General features: G+C 35.8%; 1 protein-coding gene across 1 annotated transcript; it reads left to right on the top strand.

Moving 5' to 3' along the window:
* Nucleotides 1-3,784: 3,784 nt before the first annotated feature.
* LOC149085532 (caveolin-1-like) lies at nucleotides 3,785-20,836 on the top strand. Its single transcript, XM_089233595.1, has 4 exons — nucleotides 3,785-3,874; nucleotides 13,228-13,566; nucleotides 13,825-14,067; nucleotides 19,023-20,836. Exons 2-4 carry the CDS (start codon nucleotides 13,264-13,266, stop codon nucleotides 19,131-19,133), a joined length of 657 nt encoding a protein of 218 aa, XP_089089721.1. The 5' UTR covers nucleotides 3,785-3,874; nucleotides 13,228-13,263; the 3' UTR covers nucleotides 19,134-20,836.
* The last annotated feature ends 1,246 nt before the right edge of the window (nucleotides 20,837-22,082 follow it).

Genomic DNA, 22,082 nt, shown 5'->3' with positions numbered 1-22,082 from the left:
CAATCGCCAGCAGATGGCTGGATCAAAAGTACACGTGTCTCCTATTTTTTGATATGTCAAGCAAGGACGATTGTTAACCCTAAGATTTTGGAGTGAAATATCACGTGTGGAGGGGAAATATTGATGTGTGTATTCTTAAACAATGATATAAAGTTACGTTTTCAGACAATAAATGATATTTTTATACTGTACTACTCCAAACTATGTACTTCATATGCATTTCATATGTTGCCTGTGTAGGCAACAATGCCAGTCATAAGTATAATAGACAGGTCATATTGCAATGATGAAGCAACTTTGTATCAATATTTTCTGTCACTTTTACTCGTAAATATTGAACAATGTTTTATAAATTCAATAATGATAGGATAGTGATTGAACATGTTTCCAATGCAGACTTTTAAGACACTTCAAAAGAAAAAAGTTTGTTAAAATTTTGAAAAAGAAACAAATCGTTTCTTAGGGAGGAAAAAATTACCCACAAGTGCTTTTATACTACCACTATTTAACCGTACATGCACCTCATGAACATTCCTCTGAAGAATTTCTAATCAATTGATGTATGCCAGAACGTATTGAGTTGTGTCACAGAAACTAGTTTCTTGAGGATATGTGCACTGACAAAGAGCACAAAAGCAAGAGCAGAAGAACATTCGATTAGGTGAAGCAAGACATTTCATCGAATCTTCCCAACTCATCTGAAATTTTTTGTTCCAGTGAAGACAAAACTGCCCTGCAATAGTGTACTTCAGATATTTTGACGTGAATCTTGTAAATGAAATAGTGTATCAGATTTACGGAAGAGTAGATGACTGCCTAATAATACTCAAAAAATCGTCAACGAATAAGGCAAATACCAGGAAATACTAAAAAATTCCTAATGCATTTCGACACACTATGGGTATGGTCTTCAGACGATAAGAGTATCACGCTGACTGAGTTTCCCACTTGGATTGAGTACCAAATCTTCAATCTCGGTTGCTCAGCGAAACGTAAAACAATTTTTTTCGTTTGTTGGAATCAATCCAAGTGGGAAACTCGTTCAGCGTGATACTCTTATCCTCTGAAGACGACACCCATAGTGTGTCGAAATGCTTTAGGAATTTTTTAGTATTTCCTGGTATTTGCCTTATTCGTTGACGATTCTGTTAGTATATCAGATTTACCCGTATTCTGTGCAATCTATGGACTTATGCTTTGTAAATGCATGGCTTGACAATCGACGTGGGTGCGAAAAAACAAACCGTGAGTCAAAAATTTCCTAGTAGTAATTGCAGGTAATCTTATGAATGCTAGCATGAAAAAAAAGCTGTAGGCAATCTCTGGACTTGGAACCATAACCTAAGAAGAAGTTACCATGCGCAGGACAATGGTATATATGATTCGTATACCCACTGGCTTGAACATGGATCAAAAGACCGATGCTGCAAATATGGGTACTCAGCTGTGTTTTGCTCAAATTGTAAAAGGCTTTAGTGTTTTGTGCAACATAGGAACAGTTTCAAAGTTTTCCATATTAAACTGTAAAGCAGGGCCGTTACTAGGATTTTTGCCGCCTCCACAACTTCAAAATTCGATCATTTTGTAACGGTGTTCTTTGTTCCCACGTAAAACTGCCGCCCCCTAAATTTTGAGCCCGGGGCAGTTGCCAAAGGGCCGAAAGTGTTGAAAAAATGTGCATCTTATTATATTCAAGTTATCTAATTAGTACTTGGAGTATATTTTTTTCCACGTCCAAAAGAACTTGAATTTTTATTTATATATTTTTTCTTATTTTGCCAATTTTGCTTATCAAAAATTTTAGTTTTTTTTTCTTTATACTGCTACTGGATTGACAATGTTGCTTACAGATAACATCCCATATTTCTTTCAAAAAAAAATCTCCACAATATATTTTTTTATATACAATGACATTCGAGACACCTCTTTTACTCTATACAACTCGTCAAAAAAAATATTTCTGTGCATATAGTTCGATGTTTGTCAATTATACGCGGTTAATATACATAATTTTTTTAGCTTCCATATCACGTTACAAGTATCTCGCAAGAAATCTGGATCCATGCTTTGTCTTTTATTTGAAGGGGCTTTTGACTTCCATTCAGAGCCTAGTTCAACGAATATATTGTATATACCGCGCCAAATATAATTTTTATTGTCGTGTTCATCAACTACACAATTTCACGGTTTCTTAAATGCCTTTATAACCGAGTTTGAATGTATATATTACCGTATATATTTAAAAAAATATGATAAAAATATTGATAACTATACGTAATCGTCGACTATTATGCATAATCTCCATTCGTCTCGGTGAGTTTGATAAATTTAACTGCATTTATCACTTTTATTGGCGATTATGCACAACTCCCACAAATGATGGTCAGTTTGATAAATATAGAAGAGGTCACATTGGAGAAATCACTTCAATTTAACTAGTTATCAGTTTTACGTGATACGTACACAACACGTATTTTGCCATAAAAGTTAAATTAAATTAAAATAAAAGTGAAGAAGATAGAAAAAAATAAATATTTTTACCAGTGTTGTTAATATTGGCTTTATTCTTATTTATCAGCATGTGCAAACATAATCAACATTACCGATCGAATTCATCATTCATAGGCGAAAATTTGAGCATTATGTTCGATAAATTTGAGTAATCCATTGATGATTTTTTTATTTACCTATACGACCTGAGGATTATATATATACATAATCACCGGAAAAGGTGATACTTGCATCAATATTTATCAAACTTACCAAAATGGTCGATGATTATGCATAACAATTGGCAATTATGTATAATCCACGGATCTATCACACACACACACATACATATATACAGGGTGATTCAAAACTCAACGTACAAACCTTTAGGGGAAGGTAGAAAACACAAAAACAAAACCGAATCACGTAAGAATGTATAACCGGAAACCCCAACCCCTGATCAGCTGGAGGATAAACGAAGATGCAGAAACGATAAGCCAATAATGGGAGGAAAAACTCTTTATTTAACAATACTTTACACGAGGATAGTGCTTGTACGCGTTTTCACAACAAGTGTTCAAAGTTCTTACCATCCACGTCGCAAGAATCTCCACCGCAGCTGTAAACGCCCGCGAAATGTCGGGTATTTTTGAAAGGGTTCGACAATCAATGCGTCGCCGTTATGAAGCGTGCAAAACTGTGGATGGTAAGAATTTTAAGCACTTGTTGTGTGAAACTTAACGTGTACAGTTCTGTGTGTTCTAGTATAAAGTATCGTAAAATAAAGAGTTTTTCCACCCATTATTGGCTTGTCATTTCTTCATCTTCGTTTATCCTCCAGCTGATCAGATTTGGGTTTCCGGTCATACATTCCTACAATGTGATTCTGTTTTGTGGTTTTGTGTTTTCTACCTCCCCTAAAAATTTGTACGTTGAGTTTTGAATCACCCTATATATATATATTGTATATATATATATTTATTTATTCATTTTATATATTTATTTATTTATTTATTTATTGTATGTGTGTGTGTTTATTTATTATATATATATTCATTTATTTATTCGGTTTGGTTTTTATTCATAAGTCATTTTCTGTATAGGGCATTGGATTTCTAACACCACTTGATAGTGTCACTCTCTCCTCTTTATTTAAAGTCTTGAAAAATCTCCTAAATATACAACATATCTTTCTCTTGTCCGTGACTTTAAATCATGTTCATTGGCGAATGTTGGCGATTTCTCTCCCATCTCTACTTGGCAAAAAAAATGTGGCGGAGCACAAGTCGGCAACCTCTTCGCAAAGAGAAGCGAATCTAAGCTTTAAGGGGTAGGTATCACCAACTTGCACACAAAACGCAACATCTCAGTTCATCTTTGAAAGGTAAGCGATGCTTGCATTTACCTTTTCTCGACATACATTAAGACATTCACGCACATCGTTATCATTTTATCGCACTTTCTTTGATTTTGAGAAGGGGGAAAACGAAACATATTGTTTGGATCGTTTCACGAGTTTTGATTTGGGTTTTTGGAATGTTATGAGGGAGGTAGATGTTTTGTTGGGAAGAGCGATTTCACACATTCGATCTTTACTGAGCGGTTGTTAAATAGATAAATTTTTGTTTTGACGGAGAGATTCTGTCAGTGGTTGGAGAGATGGCAACATCTTTTTTCTCCCGCTTTTCCTAACAGAATTTTCGCTCATATCTTTCTTGCTGATACGTACCAAAAAGACCTGCGTTCTTTTTTATAAAACAGTTCGTTTGAAAGAAGCAACCACAACACTGTGGCTAAACAATTAGATGGAATTTGCCAAGCTCGCATCCTGAGAGCAAACAGTAATAGACGAGCCACAAATGTGTTTATTTATGCATGGTATTGGCATATGAAATGAAAATATACTGAGTTTTTTGGGGTGTTTGTAAACATATTTTTATAAGTAATCGATAAAGATGATGAAATGACGCATTACTCGTATTTGCATTGTAATTATAAGCTAGGCTCAAGTGGCAGTATTTATGATAACATTTTTAATGATTCCACCTCCTTTAATTTTTTCTATTCAAAACAAAAATGAACGTATCACTAAATGTTTTACCAAATCAAGCACTATATAAATCTTAGTTACCGAATTTCAGTTAATGAAAGATTGTTGTGTCGTATTATATATATTCGGCATTTTTTTTACATAAAAAAAAGGAATAAATTTTACAAAAATAATTCAATTTTCAATATATGGCAGAAACTCTTTTAACGGGCCTGACTGCGACAGAGAGTCAGCCGGTTGACAGAAAATCCGATGAAACGAAGGAGTTTAAAACATGTTAATGAATTAATTTAATTAACTATGAAATTAGTACGTATATTAAATCTATTAGGTAACTCATAGATAAATATTGCACTACATGAATACTATTAAGAAATTCGGGTAATAAATTAAAATTAAAATTCAAACGATTATGTTCACTCAAATATTAAAGATTACCGTACATAAATACTGTAGTAACATAATAAGACCGCTTGCAACATCAAGTTGGAAATGAAATTTTTTAAGGCTGGTGAAAGGAAAAGAAAGATCCGGTTTTGAAGGAAGGCCGGTATAGAGACGTATGCACTGTATCAAAAAAAAAAAAAAAGCGTTTTACCATCAATTCATTAAATCAATATAAAAATTAGCAAATGATCATAAACAATTTTTACTCATTTTTACAAGGGCTTCAACTTATTCCATTTTCAAAACTGATGTAAGATGTTTAAAATGAAACACACTGATTATATTGCTACATTAAAATTATTATGTGAATGAACGGGTATATTTTCCATTAAGGTTCAATATATTTATTTAGAAGTGACTTTTTTTTATAAGTAACTTTTAATGAATGACAGGGAGCCGGTTTTTCTTAGACGTTCCACGTGGGACAAGAAACCAAACTTACGTGAAATAGAGGATAAAGAAATTTATCCTTCTCAAAAAATGAAACTTCTTGAAGAAATCCCCGCGAACCTGGTGCTCTTCATGCGTAAAGACATTTAAACAGTAAGGTCTCAGTAGACCTGACAGAAGGCCCAAAATTAGCGACTTAAGATAGAAAAGCATAAACTCTGGATCAAGAGTGGAAAAAAAAAAAAGTTATATGTATATAAATAATTAAAAAAAAGTACTTCAAGCTTCTTTTTCACCCCCGTTTTCATGGGTAATCAGGCCAGAAAAATTCTCGCGCGAAGCATAAGAATTTTCCTATCATCGACCTTCCACCCCGTCTCATAAAAATGGCACTGAAAACTTTTTTCTAAAAAAATAAATAAAATAAAATAAAGTAAATAAAAATGAAAAAGAGTATTTTTTATTGCAATCTCTACAGAAAATAAAAATATCCACATGGAGAATTTTGGCGCTGGTGCTTTCAAACTCATTAAGCGCTGGGAGCCTCACTTTTACTTAGGGTGCCTTCCCCCCCCCCCTTCTTACCATCCGACAAAATCTGAGGAATCGTGTTTCAGAAACATAACCATGCCAAGTGAGGCTGACTTTCCTCAAAACTCTGATGAATGCGGCGAAAGTTGGCCTAGCTTTTTTTTTATTTTCTCATATGGCTCTATTTTATTATAAATAACAGGCGAAGGAAACTTCCCCTCCAACTCCCGGGAGAATGAGAGAGCGTAATGAGAGGAAATGACGCTATAACGGACATTTGGGTCTGTGTTAGTAAAAGCCCACGCAAGGGTGTTCCTCTCTTATATAACAAGCACATTACGTGACCGAGGCCCTACACCCTGTGAATAACCGCAGTAGATTGTCATCCCTTGAGTGACTTCATGACTAGAAGCTACATTGCTTCAATTCATTAGTTGTAGCGGTGAAATAGATGGGCTGTGTTTTCTAATGAAAAATCTTAATGAAAACTAATCATAATACTTTGATTTTTTTCACAAATGACTAATATTAAAGCTTCGTTGTGTGATTTTTTCATCGTCATAAGATGGGGTTGGTAAAAAAAAAATTAATTTCTTTACAGAAACTATTGCAATTTGATCAATTTACAATGTCTTAGAGCTTTAAATAGATAGGACAGGCCCCACAGAATGAGGTACATCACAAAAGATACCATAATTATGTGCTTGATATATAACTAACCTTGGATTGTTGCACTGTACATTCTAGTGCCATTCATTGTGATTAGAGCAGGTGTTGAAATTGGTGCCGTTTTTTCGAAGGCACGCGGCCACTCGATATTTCACATTCTGTGATGTGTTGCAGTGTACTTTGGTTCTTTTGTGATTGTCCTGATCGCAGCTAGAATGTAATTCTTAAAATTTTGTGATGTATGAGTGTGAGGTTTGCTTTTGCATACACTCTGGTATACACCCATCCTTCCGGAACGCTTCAATATCCCTCTGAGATGTGAAGCAGGGTGTCTCCGGTCCTTCAATGTACAATGTGTACACTCTGTTTTCCAGAAAACCCCACATAAAAAGAAATTAAGGCTTCTGAGGTCTGAAGATCTTGGGCTTATGACTATATCTGCTGCCAACTGTTTGCGCCATTCACAAATTATTCGATTGTTCCACTCTACAAAGCCAAGAGATTAATATGTCATAATATTTAGCGGTTACATGTGTATCAACTACGAAATTATCAGCGAATTCACTAGGCCGGTTCTATAAGAATCACCCTGATTAATTGAGCTTTTTACAGAGATCGCAGACAGTTGAATCATATTACATCTTCATAGTCCACGAATACGTAAACTGGTGTTTATGAACAGATTTTTTTATGTAAAGTGATTCATTTGAAGTGAGATTTAATCTCTTCAAACTTACATTTTTACGGAAAGCGTAACAACAAAAACGTAAAAAGAAACAAAAAAAAACAAAAAAAAAACAATGCTGTGCCCTGACGTGCCTTTATAGCTCGGGATAATGTCCAGAGAACGATGGAAGGCGTTTTCATTTAAATAACGTTACCATGGTGATATCGAATGATAAGGCCTTGATCAGATCGTGAATAAGGAAGGACAAGAAAATAGTCACTGGCACTTTCACGACATCTCCTTGTTAATCCATTCCACTCCACCAACATACCAACTGTATTGGCATCTTCTTCAATGATGATTCATTTATTCAAAAAAAAAGAACTATGCTCGATTTCTTTATTTCTGTAAAAATGTTTCTGCAAAACACTTAAAAAGAACAAATTTCTGACCTAATTCATCAGACGTGTGTTGTTTTTAGGTATTTCAATTGTTATCTTAAGCTAATGAAATTACTCGTTCAATTAAGTTAATGGCAATTACACGGGTAGTACTTGAGATGTAATAGTGCGATAGCTGCTTAAAAAAACTAGAAAATTTTCCTTTGACTTTTCTAGAAAAATTATTAAGCAAGACGAGGACAATCTCAGAATTAAGTTTTTCCGTTTTTTACAAGTCAACTGATAATGAGGTCATGGGCTTACGCAGAATTTTCTCGGGGGGGGGGGGGGGGGAGAGTTTAAATTTTTTTTTCCTTCTCAAGGGGGGGGGGTTTACGTTTTTTCCTGCAAAATAACACTATAATCGCTTGGGGGGGGGGGGGTTAGAACCCCAAAACCTCCCTTTGCGTACGCCAATGACTGAGGTACAGTATTTGGAAATGAGAACAATATTGGTGCAATCTCTGTTGGCATGTTCCAAATCCCATTTATAGTGTTTTTGAAAAAAAGGTTTAAAATTTTGAGGAATATTTTTACCAGTAAAACGTAGTATCTTCAATCTTTTTGCCGCGCATTTGTGGTTTGTACCTGTTTAATAAAAGAAATTTGTTCTACAGTGTCTAAGGCCGGAATTACACTATAAAAGTTTGATAAAAGTTCGTTTATAAAACTTGAAAATGCAACCAATAGGTGGATCAGCTAAGTTCGCTCGAATGTAACAGATGTGCTTATTGGTTACATTTTTCAAGTTTTATAAAAGAATTTGTATCAAAATTTTATAGTGTAATACCGGCCTAAAACACGCATTTTCCGAAATGTATGAAATCTATTTGGTATTAAATACCCCTCAGTACCATCCTATTGCTAAGCATTTTTGTCATGCCATACCAAAAAAGAACGTTCTTTAAAGCATTAAGGAGATCAACAATGTGTAACAGAACGTGTAAAAGCAAACGATCATTGTTAACTATTCAATGTCATTTATGGTGGTATTTGATCATAATAATTGAAAGCAGATGGCATAAATCTCATCACGAAAGTATGAAATACTGAGTCCAGAAACCAATACAGCCAGTTTAGCGTATAATTGAGGAGAAAGTAGGTAAATATATGATCAGAGTTTCCGTAGCCATTTTGTCCTACCAAGTTTTAGTCAGACCATGTTTTTAAATGCCATGCCCACGCTTTCAAACCGATCCCAAGCGGAGGGCATTGATTGCATAGCCATGTCTTTGCTGAGTTTCCATATACAATCATATTGATTCGAAGTTTTTAGCATTTGCAAAGACAGTGCAAAGTGGCAAACCTCCCAAAATGACATTAGTTTATTTTCTAGCAGCATAATTATCATTATTATCGTTTCGCAATTACAAAGTAAACCCGCATGACATTAGTATTTTTCACAGAAGAATTCTCGAAACATTTTCATCGTATTTCGGTAGCCCCGAGGGAGCTCATTTCAGAAAGACAGATGAAAGAAAAATAATGGAAGCTGGGGTAAAGATCTTGTTTCGATAAATTTCTCTCCGCGTGTTGTTGACTGTGTAGAAATTTGATACTTTAAGCGATAGTTCTTGTTCCAACCACTCAAGAACTCTCAACTATAAGAATATGCGGGATAACAGATTTCAGGGTCAGTGTTTCGCCTTCTATTCGCTTCACTTGCACCGATTAATCAACGCGCCTAGCTCACACAAACTAACAAAATGGCTCCAGCCACGCAACCACATCAACTTCTTTTATATATATACGTTACAGTAAATGTGATAAATCCAGTTATTATGCATTATTGCCTAGCATTTTTGTAAGTTTGATAAATCAAAATAAATATATTGATTATACATTTCCCTAAATTTATCACACTTTCACCGGTAATTATGCATAGTACCCAAGCGTCGTTGGTAAATTTAATAAGTAATAAAAAAATTACCACTTCTATACCGGAGATTATGCATAATACCCAAGCGTCGCGTCGTTGGTAAACATGAGAAATCGTACAATACATCAGTGGTTCCCAAACTTGTTGAAGTGTGACCCCCCCCCCCCTATTTGACCAAAAACATTTATCGGCGGCCCCCTATATAGGCTGACTATTTCTGAGACATTCCGTTTTTTTTGCTAGTAAATATGCTGTCCCGAAAAAACTTTTCGGAACTCTCGTTTCGGTTTTAATTAGGCTATATTGACTGTTAACGATATTCAATACCTTTTTTAAAATATCATATGAATATTTATTTTGTTTTTGATGTACTTGGTGTTCTTTATGCACGATGGAAATGTAGCTAGAGAGGTGTATGCTACTTGATTTTCGTATACAGGGTGATTAAGAAAGAATCATCCGATTTCAAAATGATTCTATACTTGGAATCGACCATTAACAAAAATTTTTCATATAAAATGTAGATATTTTCCCCTCTTAAATTCGCATATATTACTTATAATTCTGTGTTTTTAATTTTTAAGAAATATATAATTTTGAAATCGGATGATTCTCTCACAGTCACCCTGTATAAGTTTTAACTTGATTATTGCACGAGTAGAATTTTATAAAATTACATTGTATGAGCTAATTATCATGTATCATGGTAATTACCTCAGCTGACTAAAGGCATTTTTAGTGACCCCCCTAATTGATTGAGTGATACTCCCAGGGGAGTCGCAACCCACATTTTAGGAATCACTGCTATACGTGATAATTCATACATGTATTTTATCATTACATCGGGGTGCGATCGTACAATTTGTTGTTATATTGGGGTCCATCACGCATACCAGACTCATTTGGAATTTTTTCATATTTATAAAATTAACCAATTATACTAGGGTATTATGCATATTCGCCGGTAAAAAAGATAAATTTATCAAACTTACCAAGATGATTGGTAAGTATGCATAATAACTGGTTATTTATGTATAATAACCGATTTATATACCACATTTACCGTAACGTATATACAGCATCGGCTGTTTCAACCACCTTCTTTATTGGAAAAAAAAAGAAAGAAATTTAAAAAAATTCACGCTGAAAGCAATAGCGAATGATAATGGTGATACATGGTTTGTAGGCAAAAATATATGTTTTTTGTATCAGATTTAGTAATTAAACAGAAAAATACAACAATAAACTTTATTATTATAATCCAGTGTTTCTCAACCGCCGGGCCCTAACATTAGCCACACCGGGCCGTGAGTGATTCGCAGTTTCATTTTCCCCATTAATTTCTCGTTAGTTGTGTGTATGACCGGGCCTTTCACTTACACAAAAGAAATTTACCGGGCTAGGGGCTTCCAAAGGTTGGGGACCACTGCTATAATCCACATCAAGCTGCTCTTATCGACTCAGCCACGTGAACAGGTGCAGTGATTCACCAGTAATTTTACAGTACTTATTGTTTTCAGTACTGTTGCCATAGTGACACGCTACTGCCATTAAACATCGATAGCAGATTCTACACACAAGAACCAACGATTTTAAAGCATTTCAACATGAAACTCGATTCTTGGTGTTATTTAAAAACTGCATGACGAATCGTAGCAAGTAATTATTCCCATAATGAAGCTTCGAAAAACAATACAGACCACTTTAAACTTGTCTTCCGTTTATTCAATATTGGTTCAAAAATACCTGCTGCAGCACGAGTACAGCCCTCTTGTGTACAGAAAATGATTATAATGTGTTTAACACTCAAATATGAAAGAACACGGAAGATGAGAAAATATACGGGAGTATATTTATAGGCACTATTATATGCACCCTGTACATATAGGGTGCATTGCAAAAAGGGGTGCTGTATACCTAGAGGTATACTTCCAATTAGAAAAAGTATCCAAAAAACGTATGGGACTCAGATACGTCATTCGTATTGCAAGGGGTTGTATATTTATTAAAATAAAAAAAAATTGATCTTTTTATACGGACACCCTGTCCTCAAAAAGCCTATTGGAAACATACGCGGAGATAGACTTGGAAGTCGGGGGGGGGGGCACGGTCATTATTTCTGGGGGGCACGATGATGATGATGTCAATTCATATATGCATATATACATTAGATCAGTCAACTTCACCTTTGATGCTGAGGGGATTCCCCCCCCCCCCATATCTCCGCCCATGATTGGAAAGTTGTTGCCTGGTCTTTCCTGAGGCCAACAAAAAACTTTCGCATTTCTAAGTGCAATATTCACTGCGATATTTGATTTCAAAATCGAAAAAAGTTAGATATGAGCAACAGAAACAAACGGACAACGCTTCTTTTCCTTATTTTTATGTTGTTCTTTCCCAACTTTCTCCGATTTTTGAATTCTATAATATCTCTGTGAATATTGCACTTAGAAACATGACACTTTTTGTTGGCCTCGGAAAGGGAAGTCAACAACTTTGTAATTGGAATTTATAGGACAAGGACCGTATGAAAAGTTAAATTCTGTAACTTTTTTGTTAAGAATACTTTCCATTTGAACGGCATTTAAGATGATGGGCGATATCATTTGAATCATTTTTTCTAATTGAAAGTTGTCTCTAAAACCATATTGCATTTAGAAGCGTGGAATTTTCTTTGTTGGCTTCAGAGAGACAGGGCAAAAACTTTTTAATTTGGTTTTTGAGGACAAGGTGTCCGCAAGGGCGTAGCGAGGGGGGGACGGACTTGGGGGTCTGGTCCCCCCCCCCGAAATGTGAGAAAATGAGAGAAAAAAAGGGAAAAAGGTGACCAAATTCATTGTTCTGTTCATTTTGGTCCCCCCCCCGAACGAAATTCCTGGCTACGCCCCTGGGTGTCCGTATAAAAAGTTAATTTTTTTTATTTTAATAACTATACAACCCCTTACAACATGAATGACGTATCTGAGTTGTACACGCTATTTGGATAATTTTTCTAATCATCAGCAGTACAGTATGCCTTTAGGATCAATTGTTCGTCAGTAAAATGAGGCAAAGGGAATTGAGTAACCACCTTGTACGTATATTTTTCTAGAGTTACGCAGATGTAATCTTTATTTATATTGATTTAAAGCCCAGAAAGTTGCTTGAGAAGAATACTGATAAGAACTACTATACGGAGCAACCTTGGACGTAGATATATTTTCTTTTCCCTTTGTCAAGTTGTTATTTGCAATAAGACATCTCTGAAGAGCAGGTCATTAAGGGCAGCAATTTCCACACGACCATAAGAGAAGGCGGTCTCTTATGATGCACAGCTTAGCTAACACAATCTTCATTCAACATTAACAAACGACTTTGTTGAGCTAGGAAAAAAATTGCAGATGGAGCGTGCGATATTGCCAATTATGAAGCTCAGTTCGAGTGTGAACCACCAGGAAGACAGATAAACAGTTTAAGTGCCATTGAAACCCTTTTTTTTCCAGCAAATCTACAACGGAAAGACGTGGAATCAAATTATCCAAACTCTTGACCTCAAAAGACTAAATACGCATTTATTCAACTGGCTGTCGACAAAGATTTTATTATGAGTAACATTTGTATATTTCACACTTATGCTTTTTCATTATTGTAAATGTTGACCAATTTTTGTTCTTACTCTTTCCAGAGAAATCGAATTCATATTAGGTGAGACAAAAGAAACATGATGGAACCGGCCAAAGACAGGACTTCTCTCAAGGGATCCAGAACTAATGTAGCTGAGTCAAACCAACCTTTGCTCGAAAACCCAGCTTCTGGAGATGTATTGAGTGGAACCCCTGAGAAGGATGCCACTGAAATCGAGTCTAACGTAGAAAAAGACGAAGAAGGCAGAGACAGAAATGCCCAAGATGGCACATCTGAGGGAGAATGTCGAAGAATGCGAGCTCTCAGCTGTATGGACCAGTTTACCATTCACATGAATTTATTGAACAGAGATACTCTTCACATCAACGATCATGTAGATGTAAGATTGGTTTTGATTTTATTTTTTAACGTTCACAATGTTCATCAATAGTTGCACGAAAAACACGCGTGATCAATAATATAAATATCATTCTGTAAAAGTTAAAAAAATTATAATGCAGTACCTGTTGCACATGAGAAAAACAAACATTTTTCTATGTATTGTAAGTTTTTTTTCCCCCCATAATCCACAATTTGTGTGAAAATTAGTGTGATTTTAAAAAATCGTGTAATATATCCGTGCTATTCTATTTTGCAGTTGGCTTTTGAGGATGTGCTGGCTGAGCCTAGTTCTCTTCACGGGTTTGATCAAGTCTGGGGCTTGGCATACATGCTATTCTCTGCAACCAGGTTCTGGGTTTATCGTGTGGTAGCCGCTGCCTGTGCCGTGCCGTGTGGATTAGTGTGGGGATTACTGTTCTCTCTAGTCAGCGTCGCAAGCATTTGGGTCATCACTCCCATCATGAAGATCATAGATATATGCTTGTTTATCGTACGGAGGGTAAGTCGTATGAATACAATTTCTCCCATCGATGTTGGATTATATGTTTTGAACATTCCTCTCGAGGTATGTGTGAAAAAAAAAAATAGATATAACCTAATGAGAAAACTTCCGGTAACAAGTACACTACTAGACACACACATACAAAGTAGTTTTTTAATGAGCTAAAAATAGTCTGAATTGAGAAAAAACATAAATGAAAATAGTTGAGTTTGGCGTCATTTGCCTTATAATTTATGTTTGTTTTCTGAATTTTGTTGATCAGAAGTGCTTGTAGGGATCTAAGAAACAATCTAACTTTTTAACAGCCACAAAACAACTTCATCAATGAGTGGATTCGATGATTTGAAAATCACTTCAGTTGACTATATTTTTTTTTTTTTTTTTTTTGCCACAAACTACGTCAGTATTGAAATTAAAGGGCTTGCAGCAAGAAGAGATTAACTCCATTTTTGGCACTTTTGAGTCATGTCAAGGCCGCCCTCACTTTATTGTTAAAAAAATATTTACTTCATTTGGGGCTACACGAAGGTAACTCCAGCAGTTAGTTTCTGTGTTTCTTAATAGATACCGCAAACACCATCATTGAGGCAAGAAAGGGGACAAAAAAAAGGAGTTGACTCCTTCTTATCCTAACGGTAGAAAAATGGAACTAACCTAGGGTGGCCAAATGAGGTACCTGAGAAAAAAAATTTTAAGAACGTGATCCTCACGTATTCCCAAGGGATCAGCATGATTCGACCAGGGAATTTTGTTAGTTTTATAAATTTATTTAAATTATTATTAAATTATTTTACATATCCCAACCTATGTTCTCTTCCAATATACACATCAATGCTCGAACCGGGATTCGAACCCAGACCTGCACAGTCAGTACAAGCTCTCTAACCACTGGATTGCCAAACAGGAACAAATCCCGGAATTCGTTATGGAAAACCGGGACAAAACATACGGAATTCATTAATAGAAACCGGGAGATTTTCAAAACCCTCATTTGGTGAGAATGAAAGTGTAAAATAGTAAACTTACGGTGTTTTACGAGAATATTATCACACTATTTCTACACAGAGGCGCCAAAATGAGTAGAGTGAGTAAAATGATGGACGTTTGGCAACGAGGACGGAGCTATGGCGGTCAGCTGTCCGGTATTATTCGTATTTCATGATATTCCAAGAAGGGGGAGGATTCAACCCTCCTTCTGAGAGTCACATATCCCAAAGCCAATGGTTTTTCGAATTTAATTAGTTGAAATCTATAGAAAGAAAGATTGCGGTGGGGCCGTACTCGATTTCTCTGTTTGTCCTTATCAACATGAGATTGAACCTTATTCGCAAATGACTTCTTCTTGATTAATCTTACTCTATTAACAACTCTATAATTATCAAGATTTCTCATTTTAAATATCTGGGTGTAATTATTTCTGCCAACTTCCATTGGAACCTCCACGTCGATTACATCTTTCATAAGTGTCTCCAAAAACTTTTTTTTATTCGTCGAAACCTTTAAAACTCCACCCGTCACCTCAGACATCTCTGCTTCCAAACCTATGTCCTCTTCCAATACTCTCATCTGCCTGTGAAATCTAGGACTCCTATACACTCTCCAATATAGACAAATTAGAATCCATTCAAAATAAATCAAACCGCTTCATTTTTAACTGCTGGTCTTCCTCTGCCGCCGTTACTGAACTTAGCGCGAACTCAATGTCCAACCGATTTCCACCCGTAGACATATCTCTCGATTAACCTTAATTTTCAAAATCCTCCACGGTTTTTTCATATTCACACCTCAAATATTCTAAAACAACCTTCACATTTTTCCAATAGAATTAACCATTCCCAAAAACTGAAACCCGTCTTTGTATCCATAGACTTTCAAATTTATTTAGTTTCTTTCTACGAACAATAACCGATTGCAACAACCTCCCATTCAGAACCGTCATTTGGGAGGGGGGAGGGGATCGGGTCCCCCGGCTTTAAAAAATACGCTACAAATGATATATATATATATATACATAGATTAAGCATATATGTTCTTCCCCCCCCCCCCGGAAAAAGTTGAAATGACGGGACTCTTCCATCAAACGTTATTAATTGTACAGCAGTTTCCGATTTTAATTGTAACATCAACCGTCGCTATCAAATTTCACCACCGCATTCCCTTATACAGGCCTCTGCCAAGGCAATATTGAATAAATAAATAAATAAACATCCAAACATGTTTCAAGCCTCCAATAAATGTATTGACCACTTTTACTTCATTAAGTCCCCTTCTTACCTGCAACTTCAAATGAAAAATGCAAAAATATTGCAATTAGTTATATAAATAAGAAAAAGCACACTTTATAAAAAAAACATTACAGTGAACCTTCAGTTTGCGAACAACAAAAAATGATTCAGTATACAAATTTGTTTTGGTTTACGAACATTCAAGCCGATAAAAAAGACTCACGGTCCTTTCATACGCTACGGATTCGTCCGTATGGAGGATCGGACGTACGGAGGCATTCCATTAGTGGCGTGAGCAATTGGATGGCAGCTCTCACATGATACGGACGAGTCGCCGTACGGTAAAGTTGCCGTCCGCTGCCCTTACAACACACGGCTGCCGTGCCGTTTCCAAGAACACAGTGGCCTACGTGACTAAATGCATGCCTTCACACGCTACTGGCATTCTGCCGTACGGAGCTTCTCTGAGTAGGTTTGTTATAAAAAACAAATAGTTTCTTAGTTCAGTTTATTTTCTCTCTAGATTTTACTTTTAAAATTAGCAAGAATAACTATTGATAGTAAAGTTCTTATTACATTGGTCGAAGCTAGACCACGAGTTTGTGATAAGATTGGATAATTGTAAAGACAGAAACTTGATGAGAAACGCATGGAATGAAGTTTGTATTGAACTTAACAGTGAATTTGAGGGATTGGGCGATAAAAAAAAAATTCATTTGGTGCAAAATTTATTCACATGTAATGCTACAAACAAAAACAATATTAAACTTTGAAAAGCAGTAGTACCCCCTACTTTATATAATGAAATTGAATCTTTTTTTCAATTAACACATGTCTTATATCAAAGGTAAGAACACACACATATTCTAGTTTATACATTAGAAAATTTAGAGAAAAAAAAACACAATACATTACAATTGAACCAAAGAACAATGTAATAATTACGAAAATATTGTTTTAATTTATACAGAAATTTCAAACCCTACTTTTTATAATGAAATTAAACCTTTTTTACAATAACATGTCTTATAACTGTTAAAGGTAATAGATTTCTCTATTTGTAAATAGAGCAATAATGAAAGCAATAATTTTATTTCGCTCCCATAACTTCATACACAAAACAGCCGACTGCGGACTGAATGCGGCGATCGCCACGTCTCGTGTGAAAGGAGAAAGCAATTCGTTCAAGTATTATGTCAGCAATTTTTCAGCCATTTTTGACCCCCTCCCCCCCTTGTCAGCAAAATTTCGTCATCTCTGCCCCCACCTCCTATCACATATTGGTGAGATAAGACACGGGGAGGGGGACATAGGAGGGCTCCTGCCCCCCAAACAATCAAAAAATCATTTTTTTTAAATGCAAAATTGCGAAAGAAAATAACTTTATATGTTATTATAATCAATTTCTGTTAATTTCAATGCTATTCGAAGACTAAGAACTCAAAATTTCCTTTTAAAAATTTCATTATGACCCACCCTCTAAGCCATATAATGATAAATCCTTGGCCCGTGGACCAAATGTGGCCCGGGGCGTTATCTGATGTGGCCTGCCACATCAAACTTAATTTTGTAAAAATGAACTAAGTGACACATTTACAGATCGCTTAGGTGACCCAGGGCACAATCCCAGAGTATTTAGGCAGCCCATGGCACATTTTCCGATCACTCAAGTAGGCCTGTGGCACATTCACAGATCACTTAAGTGACCCGCGACACAGTTTCAGAACACTTAAGTGATACGTGGCACATTTAGAAATCCCTTGAGTGACAGTTGGCAAAGTTTTAGAGCACTTAAGGGACCCCAGTGCGGCTCTACATCACTCAAGTTACCCCCGGCACTATCCCAGATTACTTAAGTGATCCGCGGCATAAAGGACCATAAATTCGGATTGGAAGAAATTGCGGCTATATTGCTCAGCAGACTGAAATTTCAAGGGCTTTGACTCTGACATTATAGATGATATGCATTAACGAAAAGTTGGACATGGCCCCGGCCCTGCCCCGATATGGGATGTAAGCCCGTTACCTCGTGAGGTTGAGATTGTCTCTTTATAGGGAAAAGCGTCTTCATAGTGTTAGTTTAATGCTGCGTTTCCCAACCTTTTTTGACTAGCACAGCACTGATTAAAGTCAACAATTTAAATTGTAATTTAATTGTAAGCCTCGTAATCTTTTTTTTTAAATCTACATATTTATCAAATTTACAGATACAGATTTATTTTATTATTCTAGAGCGGCCGCGAAGCTCCTGGTAAGCTCACTCGGAGCACAGGTTGAAAACCCTGGTTTAATGATTTCAATTGGTTTTACGTTAAGCACACTTGAGCATAAAACACTGCTTAAATCTTTTCTTTTTGTAGCATTGTGTGTACCCCAAAACAGCACAGGTACTATCTACACAAGACTGCACTAATTTAAAAAGCATGCACAAAGTTTGAAATTTAAGAGTGAAATATAGTTCGGCTTAATAAATATTAAAAATAATTCTATTCCATTAGATCTTTGATATGCAAAGAAAAACCGAGACAAACAGGCGTCCCGAAAGCCTTTCTCGGGACAGTGCATTTAACAGCGAAAACCGGGACACCTGGCCACACTAAGCCAACCCCTTCTTGCTGCAAACACTTCAGTTTTTGAGTTCTTTTACATTTAATAAAAACAAAAAAAAAACATTTTTTTTTACATGAAAGCATTAAAAATTTGTCATTTGACCTTATATTCTCTTAGATTTGGACAGGAGTTGTTCACGCTGTCTTGGATCCTGTATTCAAGTCCTGTAGCTTGATGTTCGGAGGCGTCACTATCAAAAAGCAGCCTATCATACAAGAAATGCCATGAATGGATTGCTCTTTTTGGTGTCTGATACGTTCTCCATTGATGTGTATCGCTTAGTATTTCTGTATTTGTAGTTGTGTTCAGATTTTGTCGCAAGATGTTCTGCAATCATTTCACCACCATAATTTTAGGACATTTTTTTTTCGCTTCTGCAAGCAAGAAACTTTTGCAAACGGATTTCCTGCTGTGATGGACTAATTTAATACTCTAGTCAGGTGCACAGTTTTCAAGATCTCTGAACGTACAGTCGTACAATGGAAGTGTACTGCTTACTCACAAGCTTAGTATATCATATAATACTTTTACATACGCGTCTGTTTATGCATGTATTAATTGTGTCAACCTTACAGAACTTTGCACAATTTTATGTCATTGGATGTTCATATTCTGACTCCTTAATACGTAATTTAGAAAGAATATGCATGTGTTTGCATTGTTCGATGTTCATCAAATTATTCGAGTTCTGCGTAATCCGTCTTGAAGCAAAAGTATCCATCCATGCATGATGCATATATTTATTGTTTTCACACGAACCAAATTTCAATTAACGAGTATCATACATGAAAATAATTTTATCATACATAAAAAAGCCCAAATAAATTTACATTTTTAAGAAACAGTATTTTACCAATACATAACAGTATTTTAACTTGGATTTATTCATCCATATTTATACCATGTTTCAAAGTAGTGGAATTCCTAAGGAGGAAATGTCATTAAAATCATCTTTAACACCGACATGATCATTGAAATTATTTAGAGTGAAGTTTAATTTTTTTTAAACCAAACTTCTTAGCGATGTTTCATCATTCATTTCCAAATGTATCATCATATAAGAGAGAGAAAGCTCATAATGTGAATAATAATAAATTTTTTTATTTTATTAAACGTTTACATACATCATATAATCACATAAAAAGTCTATTTAAAAATTATTTAATGTCATAATATGTAAATTATATATTATATAAAATGTGATTAAAAATTCAGTTTTTATCACATTTTACACTGATGGAAAGAACAATTTATGATCATGTTGGAGGAATTGAAATTGTTGAATTCACACATCTGAACCCAAAGTTTTAGTATTATACTTGTACATCTTTAATCTAATGCTCACTTTTCCATACCCGCTGATATTTTGATGTAACAAATTACAACCTTTTTGAGATGGCTCTTACCCTTTTTCCCCAGCTTTTTTAGATCACACTTATTATTTGAAAAGAAATTTACCGATATTGCATATTTTTAAACAATATCATGAACAAAAGTATCCTTGTTCTTCAAATATAGTAAAAATTTATGAAAAATTTTAAATATTAAAGACATTTTTTACAGCCAAGAAACGTTTTGAGCATTTGAACGTTTTTTTTAAAGGCTGTTGTTATCTTTATTCCAGATTTATACTAAATTATTGAATTTTGAAGAAGTATATTCATATATTAATCGATGTAATATAGCTTAGAAAATGTATATTGTATGTAAAATAATTTTTTGTTGTTCGTATTTTGCTTCTATCTCGAGAATGTGGATATTTATACGTGAAATTTTTATCATTTTATCACTGCTCCATTGTGGAAACATCGAAATGTGACTCGATATTTTGAGGCATCTGTAGCTATATCAATCTTAGATGTCATTTGCATTTACATGTTGCCTGTTTTGCAACATGCATAATTAAATGAAATAAATGTTTTACGTTTGAACTTTCGGAAGTTTCCATTCATGAGTTTATTCAAAGGAAATTTTTTTACACATAAAAAAAGAGAAAACCACATTAATAATTATTCTGATCTGGAATTGAAATTCTCAAATATTTTTTGTGTATAAATAACCATGTGCGAGAATACAGAAATCATAATAAAACTAGTTAATAAACCGTACAGTCATAAAATAAACTCGAGACTGAACGGGCTGACTGTTGATACAAAGACGCGACAACCAGCTAATCATCGTCAAAAATTGTTAATCTTGCAAATTAACACACAGCAAAACAATTAGGGGAGCAAGCAAAAAAGTGAAGAAAACCGTGCGAGACAGCCACGTATTGGCATACAATGGATAGTACACGCGTATCAATGCGCAATACAGAAAAAAGACGTAAAAAAATTTGGAATTAAGCTTTAATTTTTTGAAAATATGGAAAAAACATGAAAAGATGATTTAGGGCAACAATTTGGTTACATGTAAACGATAAAAAAAGTACTGTTTAGACATGATGCATGAGTTTTAATAGGGCGTGTGGTCTCCTCGAACAGCTAAGACTGCTGCACACCTGTTTGCCATGGATGCGATGAGGTTATCGATCAGACTTTGGGGAATACTGTTCCACTCCTCAAGAAGTGCAATCTGCAAGTCTCGGACAGTAACAGGCGGCCTTGGTCGCGCAGCAATGCTTCGTCCAGGATTCAGGTCAGGAGAGCACGCTGGCCATTCCATACGCTGTATTGTTTCAGCTTCAAGCATGTTCTCCACCAGACGAGCTCTATGAGGTCGGGCATTATCATCCTGGAAAACAAAGGAATCTCCAATGGCTCCAGCGTAAGGGATGACATGAGGTTGCAGTATCTCGTCTGCATACCTTCGGGCCGTCAAAGTGCCATTCCGAATGATATGCAGGTCCGTACGTCCGCCTATGCTGATTCCACCCCATACCATCCAACCAGCTCGTCTGTATTGTGACCTTTCACGAACGAATGCGGGGTTATTTCGAGTGCCCCTGTCCCTCCATACCAGAACACGTCGGGTGTCACACTCCAGACTGAATCGGGACTCGTCTGTAAACAGCACTTGGCTCCAATCATGTTGCTCCCAATCTCGATGTTCAGCAGCCCATCTTCTTCGGGCCGCACGGTGGCGTGGGGTCAACGGAATACAGACCATTGGCCTACGTGCATAGAGCCCTCCCTCATGAAGCCGATTACGTACTGTTTGGCTGGACACCCTTCGTCC

The sequence above is a fragment of the Pholcus phalangioides genome, unplaced genomic scaffold, assembly GCF_987345545.1.
Source record: "Pholcus phalangioides strain wild (caught in Gottingen) unplaced genomic scaffold, Ppha-v1.0 ptg000007l_1, whole genome shotgun sequence".
Taxonomy (NCBI): Eukaryota; Metazoa; Arthropoda; class Arachnida; order Araneae; family Pholcidae; genus Pholcus; species Pholcus phalangioides.
Note: the sequence above shows the minus strand (reverse complement) of the source record. Positions and strands in the feature narration are given on the sequence as shown.

What these genes read in the sequence shown, in the direction of transcription:
- LOC149085532 (XM_089233595.1), top strand. Translation starts at nt 13,264, where the DNA reads ATGATGGAACCGGCCAAAGACAGGACTTCTCTCAAGGGATCCAGAACT. An exon ending in ACATCAACGATCATGTAGAT is followed by an intron (nt 13,567 to 13,824) that starts GTAAGATTGGTT and finishes TCTATTTTGCAG; the next exon opens with TTGGCTTTTGAGGATGTGCT. An exon ending in GCTTGTTTATCGTACGGAGG is followed by an intron (nt 14,068 to 19,022) that starts GTAAGTCGTATG and finishes ATATTCTCTTAG; the next exon opens with ATTTGGACAGGAGTTGTTCA.